Source organism: Sinocyclocheilus anshuiensis, unplaced genomic scaffold (assembly GCF_001515605.1).
Source record: "Sinocyclocheilus anshuiensis isolate Anshui unplaced genomic scaffold, SAMN03320099.WGS_v1.1 scaffold392, whole genome shotgun sequence".
Classification (NCBI taxonomy): domain Eukaryota; kingdom Metazoa; phylum Chordata; class Actinopteri; order Cypriniformes; family Cyprinidae; genus Sinocyclocheilus; species Sinocyclocheilus anshuiensis.
The window spans coordinates 2828388-2836364 of NW_015557091.1; the positions used below are offsets into that span (position 1 = coordinate 2828388).

A 7977-nucleotide genomic window follows, 5' to 3' on the forward strand; every position below is an offset into this window, starting at 1 on the left:
GCAACCACAGCTGCCGGTTTTTTACCGTAAATTTTACGGAATTTTTTTTACAGTGTAGTAGCCTACTGGAATGTTTAGCGCTGCACATATTAATTTGAAAAGAAAATAGTACTAGTCGGTAAATACTGTGCAGTATTCAGTAAACAATCTTGTAGCTATTCTTTTCCAAAGATAGTCTGTTTAGACTTTAATTTCCCTTGAAAATGTTTTCACTCAGGTCCTGTAACTCTACAGCGGCCACATACAGTATTCTTTCTTCTGAACTGGCACTCATCGTGTTGACAGGGCAAGCAAAAGAAATTAGTGCCCATATTTAGTCGTGCACAGTGACTCATTATAGAACCGCGTTAATTAGCTGGTCCAGAGTGTAATGGCCAAAATAAAATAACACTATTTTTTCAATGCCTCCCTTTCACCACTAACCTGGAAACTCGAGTCATTCTCCAGTTAGCGTTGGAGGTGAGGCGACAGGCGGGGCGTTGTTATTTGAAGGCACGTTGGTTATTATGAATCCTCGGAGGCACCCGCAGTCTCTGCTTTCGTAGAATAAAGAGTGTCCAAGTGACTCTTTCAGATAATAAGTTTAGGATCATGTAAACATGTCTAAGCTTCCACATATATGTTTAAAGAGACACATACTCACTCAAGATCAACTACATTGAAGTAAACCTGTATAGTGAGTCGTATTTGTAAAGCATTCTCAAAAGTGGAGGTGTGTGAAAGGCTTCTCCTGACAGCATAATTGTTTTTATGTCAGCTTTGGATGCTCACTTGTAAATCAAAAACTAACAAGTGCTGCAAACATATTGCAAGGTTTGTTTGCTAGTTGGAACTAAAACTCAAAGTTTGGCCTTAAAGTTTGTCACCGCTGAGGTGACTGTTAATCAGACGTGATTTAATAATAGCCCTCTGTGACTGTCCTGTTTCAAATGCTGGAAGGAAATGTTTGCTTACTATCATATGATGGCTGACAATGCACTTCCTGTTTGAGATAGCACTGTGTGCTTTGACCCGTGTTGATATTTAAGGTGTCATAAACATTCATAGTGCACAAGTACACATTTGGGTGTAGGTGAATAATTAAGTAATTAGCTAATAAATCTCGACCTAAATAAGAGAAGTAAATGCAAAAATGTTAAACTGTAATACTGCCCCCTGGTGGCAGGCGACCATCATGCATCATGCATCATGCATCATGCATTTATTAACTCGAAGCCTTTTATTTGTTATATCCTCTTGAGAACCAGAAAAAAAAGTTTTGTGATTTTTTTTTTTTTGTATGTCATTACATTGGTTGGAGCATAAGAAACAAATGGAGAAAAAACGATATACTATATATATAAACTATATGTATATAAACCTATACATGCCTTTTCATGTATATATATATATATATATATATACATGAAAAGGCATGTGTAGGCAAAAACAATCTTTATTTCTTTATTCACCAATCAGTTTTTAGGTTTCAGGCTATTTTTAGCCAAATTTGTACAAAGATTATTCTCAGTTGTTATGAAAGATATAACAGAATGATTTGATATACTACTGTACTTTATGGAATATCTGTATAAAATGTCCATAAATTGGTTTTCCCATTCTATACAATGTATCTATACACTGCATCTAATTTACATATTAATGTTTTCTTGGGGCAAACCATAATGAAAAAAGAAGCGTAATAATGGGAGTAATAACTTGGCAACATTTTCATAAGAATTTCTCATATTTCATAGGAATATTGATCTATAATTTCTTACCCTATGTGTCTTCCCAAAATGCCTGATTAAAATGCCGTTTGTCCTGGTGTCTTCTACAGTTTCGTAACAAAAAGTCATATTTTTGAAACATAACATTTTTCTGAGATGTTTATTTATGACAAACAATTTGAAAATTAGCCAGATTTAAATGATAATTACAAAACATTCTATTTCCCTAAGAGTGCTAAATTTGATCATTCTGTCAATATCAGTCATATTTAAAGACCAAGGAGAAGGTGTGTTTAGCCCTGAATGTGCTCTGTACAGGACATCCAGACTTAAAACTGTGGCATGTAGGGTCTTAGAGAAAGTCACTAAAATATAATGCTCTCTACAGAGGACAAAAGTCTATGCCTGGGTCCCAGGAGGTTATTAAAAGCTACATAGACGATGCATAGATGCAATGCATGAAACATACTTTTCCATTTGCCATCTACAGATTAACCGTGCAATATATAGTTGCAGAGTTAAATGTGTGAATGTTAAATATATATAAATGCACAGTTATAGAAGTGTTAAATGTATATGGAGGATGTCACTAGTACGTGCAGCATTTCAATGCATTCATTCAGGTGCGAGTAACTTTGCAGTAATGCTGTCTTACAAATAGGCTACATGTTAGGCATAATATTCTTTTCATCCAATGTGGTTTACCGCAGCACTGTGAGAGCAGTGGTGCAGTTTCTGAGAAGCAACAGTTCAAATCTCACCATCTGAGAGACAGTGACAGAGAGTGGGTGGGTTGTGCAGAGAGAGAGAGCGAGAGAGACTGTGTAGAAGCTAAAAATATATGATGTAGAAGATGGCAACCTTTTTACAGTTTTAGCGAAGTTGTGAATTAGTGAAACAAACTGGGGCATTTTTTGTGAAGGCAGTTTTTGTTTCACTGTATAATCTTATATAATCTTATGTATAATCTTGGAATACGTGTACTTAAAATTAATTTGTCACAGGTGAAAACTCAAGTTATAGAACATTGTCATCAAATTGGACACAAATGTAATACCATCATGAGCGCTGTTGTTAAAGCAAAAATACAACTCGATGTACAATTTAACCTTTTACTTAAATGTCTTAAATTGCTGATAGCCTTATATATAAGTATAACACAATATATCGACATTTGTATTAAATTAGAAAAATGCAAAGAAGGCCTTCGTTACAGAAGCATTACCAAAATAAAAATAAAAATGTAAAAAATGTTAACCTCGAGAAAATATTCAGACGCCTGCTTATTTCTTAACCATGCATCTACTGACATCTCCTGGTTAAACCAAGAATCACGTCATCTAGTCAATTTTAAACCTAAAATATGCCAGTTCTCTTCGTTTTCCAAATACTAATGATATTTATGTTTACATATAATAAATGTAAAAGTCTAGAATACTTTTGCCTTCAAAAATTATTGTACAATTGGAAAGAAAAATAGAAATACGTATTAAAGGGCGGGGTTTTATGGGTCTGACCAATCGCAAACTACAATTCCACTAGTCTTCCTTAAACGTCATCTGACTCCTCCCACTAGTTACAGTGCGAGAGTTTTGATCAAACTGTGTTTGTTTTTTGCTGGTTAATCTTATTTATAGTTTTATAAAACTCTCATATTTTTCTGTCTGGATACAAATCGTCGTAAAATGCAAGCTCTAAGGTATGAACAGAAATGTATATGTTGTATTTCATAGATGTTTTATAGATGTTGACAGTAAAATGTTGCTCAATAACCAGTTACAGTCATTGTGCCAAGGAAGTAAAGCAAAGGGATTTTCATTCATATGATGTAAATATTTCAGATGGTTTGAATCGAGGACAGAGCAGACATGACTGGGCAAAAACGAAGGATTATGTTTTAATACGTTTCCATTGAGCACGTGAAACTAGGCTAGTTGTCATATCAAACCAAACCAACGCCCATAGGAACCAAGTTGAGTAATATTATTGCATTACATTTTTCCTTTTCCTTTCCTACTCAGAAATATGTTTCGTTCGTGGTCAACTGATGCCAGACTTGACGGTAAAACCGTTATAATTACTGGAGCTAATACTGGAATTGGCAAAGAAACAGCCATCGACCTGGCAAAGAGAGGTAAACAGCCCTATTTCTATACAGTTTAATATTGATATATTGTCAGATGAAAAAATGTTGTCTTTCTTTCTTACTGATGTCCTGTGTTTAGGAGCACGTATTATTATGGCATGCAGAGATATGGAGAAAACTGATGCAGCCCTGAAGGAAGTTAAGGATGCTTCAGGAAACCAGGATGTAGTTGCCTGCAGGCTTGACCTGGCAGATTCCAAATCGATCAGAGAATTTGCAGAGAACATCAATAAAGGTGAGATCACCTGGATACACCATAAATTCCTTTATAAATGTCTTCCTTGTATAGCACTACACTCATGCAACTGGGTTGTCTTTCAGAGGAAAAACAAGTTAACATATTAATCAATAACGCTGGTGTGATGGTTTGTCCTTATGGAAAGACAGCAGATGGTTTGGAAATGCAAATAGGGGTGAACCACATGGGTAAGCATATGTAATTTGTCCAAATCGGACACCATTTTTAACCCTAAAAGAAATTAAGGGAGACATCAGCACTGCTCTTCTTCCTGTAGGTCACTTCCTGTTGACGTATCTGTTATTGGATTTGATTAAAAGATCAACGCCTGCGAGGATCATTAACGTCTCGTCCATGGCACACCAATGGGGGACCATCAACCTAGAGGACATCAACAGTGAGAAGAACTATGATAAACAGAAAGCCTACAGTCAGAGCAAGCTGGCAAACATTCTGTTCACTCGCTCTCTGGCCAAAAGACTAGAAGGTATGTCTTTTTAAAAATGATATTTACATTACTAAATATAAATATGATCTGCTCAAGCAGTTTTTATTATTTTAATATTTGTTCATTCTTTATTTTTAAATTAATTTTAATATTATTGTTTTTATTAATCTAAACGTGATCAGTTCAAGCACAATTTTTATTTTTATTATTTTTATTATTCTAATTTAATTTAATTCCTGTTAGTGTCAGAAATATTATTTTTAAATATGTTTTTACTCTTCATTTACAATATATTGTAATACACATTTACAGCTTTTGATTTCTGGCAAAAGCTTCAGTTGGATCAATTTTTTATTGTCAATAAAATAAAAAAACCAGAGGTGCCCAAAGTGTTTACTATGATGGAACAAAAAATCTTAATTGAGGGCCATAGCCTGAAAGTAAATCTTGTGCTATAACTATATTATATTAAAATGTACAAATAAATAAAATGACTTATAAACAAACAAACAAAAAAAATTTAAACGGAGATCAATTAAAAATATATGTTTTTTTTATTATTATTATTATTTTTCCCCTCTCTTGTGATTTGGGCATCTCTGGTCTAAACCAACTTGAAAGAACTAAAATAGAATATTATAAAACATATAAAATGCTAGATAACAAATGAAAACATATTTTTATATTCATTTTGTTTTTTTGCCCCTGGCACTGGATGATTTCTGACCCTGTCCTCGGTTGTGCATTTGCACTTCAAGTTATTCTATTCCAATAATATAACTGATGCTAAAATAATCCTAATAATCCTTCTCATCTGGTCTTTGTGTGGTGTCTCAGGTACTGGAGTAACAGCGTATGCTCTCCATCCTGGAGTGGTTCAGACTGAACTGTGGAGGCACTTGAATAAACCTCAACAAGCTGCCATGTGGCTGGCAAAGCCCTTCACCAAAACATCTGTGCAGGGAGCTCAGACCACCATCTACTGCGCCGTGGCCCCTGAACTGGAGACCGAGAGCGGCAAATATTACAGGTCAGTGGATATTACACGTCATGTATTGCTCAGAGACACAAAATAGTTCTGATGTGGCTTTGTTTGAAACTATTTATGTTGTCAAAATAGAGCAAAAACAACAACTGTTGTGTCTAAAATGTAAGTCACTTGATATTAACTTCTTGTTAATCTAACAACATAAATACACACAACTCCAATAGGTCATGTTCTGTTGTCTTTCAATTCAATATTATTATCATACAGCATTCAATTGTTGCTGATAAACTTTTGTGTATGATGTCATGGTGTTTCATAAAACAACTGCAACAGTTCAGGCATGTTTAATTGGTCTGTTAGACCATCTTATCTCATACTCACCTGTCTCCTGCTCTCCACACAGTGACTGCGCACCTGCAAAATGCTCCCAGGCTGCAATGGATGATGAGGTTGGCCAGCGCCTCTGGGAACTCAGCTGTAAGATGCTCAGCATCACATGGGAGTGAAAACTCATCTCTCTTCCTGATGAGTCCTGATGAAGTCTTACTGCAGTCTGCCTAAGACTGGCCCATCTACTGTCAAAATCAGAAATACTAATAGTTAATATTAAACACACTAGCATAAAAGATCACTAAATATAACCAATATGATGAGCTTTTATACATGATGTAAAATGTAAACATATTTTGTAGATTTTGGTCTCAGGTTGCTTAAGTGAGTTAATTTTCTATATAATACAGGTACATATTTATGCACTAAATGATATAAGAAGTAAATGTCAGATTCAGGCGGTTTAAAAAATGTACTGTGAGTATATGTGAATATTTTTTAATACATTTACATTTTTGTGTCCTGGTTTTCATTTTGAATTTTGTATGACCCAAGGAGAAGAGAATAATAAACAAATACATATTAAATAATATTTCTACATATATTTGACTTACATATATTTACTTTGGATATTGTACTTTGCATTTTACATAGTTTTTGTCCATTAAGTAATTTGGGGGGGGCGGGGGGACCAAAAAACATAATACTATATAATTAATTTTTTCATTCACTACATTTTTTTTTTTTAATAAAGATTATTCCATTTAATCCCAAATATATTTTAAATTTAAGGAAAATATAATAGACTTCATTGGAAACATGAAGTTACATGTAGAATAAATTGGAAATAAACAGTTAAGTACAAGTCAAAAACAATATGATCCAAAAAAAAAACAGTTAAAGTCAAAGATGTAAGCACTGCAACTCAGCTCTGCTCTCTCTCAGACTCGGTCGCCATGACAATCTCATCTCTGCTCTCACCCTGACCCGATCACCATGACAACCGCTAATGGCAGCTCTGCTTCCCCTGACCCAGTCGCCATGACGACCTTCAACTTCAGCTTTTCTCTCCTTGTGACCTGTCACCGTGACAACAACTGGTTGCCCAATATAGTGTGATGCAGGAGAACATACAAAAAAGGTCACTAGCCTCATCTAGTGGACAACTGACAAGGCCTGTCATGTCTTGTGTCTCAGAATAAAAATAAAACTTGTTAAATTCCAAAATCCTAAAGAAATTATTTCAGCCAAACATGTTTTTGGACATGTTCCAAGTAGGCTGCTCTTTGATACTGTAAAATATAAGAGCTGTATCAGTTGTGTGGTAATAATTTGAGGCCCTCAATTATCTCCTATTGGCAAATCACAAGCACTATGAGAGCCAAAGCCATTTTTGTTGGTGTAATTAACCACTGAGGTAATTGAAAGGCATGAATGGAGCTCTGTGTTCAGTAATGAACTTGCATGTCATTCTCTCCTCACATCCTTCTGTCCTGATGGAGCAAAATGAGCAGAAACCGCGACGTAAGTCCTTTCCAACTTAAATGAATTGCTCTATATTTCTAACATATAGCATTTGAGCTGTAGTATATTATTTCCAGGGACGTTAGCCTGTAATTCATTCACCAACAAGGTTTTATGGTCTGATGCCAAAGGAAAACATTTACACAAACCTTTTATTGTCTAGTTGTTTAGAATATCATCTATGGTGCTTTAAGGACTCCAGAAACGAAGACACTAATCCGAAGAACATATAACCATAAATTCATCTCAGCCCTGTACAGCAAACTGTTTTGATTAGAAGACGATTGTTTGCAGAATCTGATGAACTGCAACAACTCATTAAAGAAGCTTTATTTATAATTGCTGGCATTTTTTTTTTTTTAAATATACAGTGGGTACGGAAAGTATTCAGCCCCAGCAAGAAATTAAGCTTTTTATTAAATGCAGATCAGATCATGTGACTGATTATTAAAAGTTCTGAGAACACTATAACAATAACTTAAACAAATATCATTTCATTAGGCTATATAATGCTAAATTATCACATATTAATAATATATAAATATTAATATATTTATAATTGAAATATAGAATGGTTAGAAATGGTATTTTTTT

The 7977-nt window shown here is 34.6% G+C and overlaps 2 protein-coding genes across 2 annotated transcripts in view; both read left to right on the forward strand.

Annotated features, from left to right (window-relative positions):
* The first annotated feature begins 3266 nt into the window (after nucleotides 1-3266).
* On the forward strand, nucleotides 3267-6357 carry LOC107677205 (retinol dehydrogenase 12-like). The gene is made up of 7 exons (XM_016472011.1): nucleotides 3267-3408; nucleotides 3731-3843; nucleotides 3935-4090; nucleotides 4177-4281; nucleotides 4371-4580; nucleotides 5379-5571; nucleotides 5933-6357. The coding sequence occupies exons 1-7, from the start codon at nucleotides 3395-3397 to the stop codon at nucleotides 6033-6035; spliced, it is 894 nt and encodes a 297-aa protein (XP_016327497.1). The 5' UTR covers nucleotides 3267-3394; the 3' UTR covers nucleotides 6036-6357.
* A 996-nt stretch (nucleotides 6358-7353) lies between these two features.
* Nucleotides 7354-7977, forward strand: part of LOC107677105 (patched domain-containing protein 3-like) — a 5649-nt gene continuing 5025 nt past the window's right edge. The window contains 1 exon segment of the mRNA XM_016471902.1: nucleotides 7354-7383. Coding sequence (XP_016327388.1) covers nucleotides 7356-7383 — 28 coding nt within the window. The 5' untranslated portion in view covers nucleotides 7354-7355.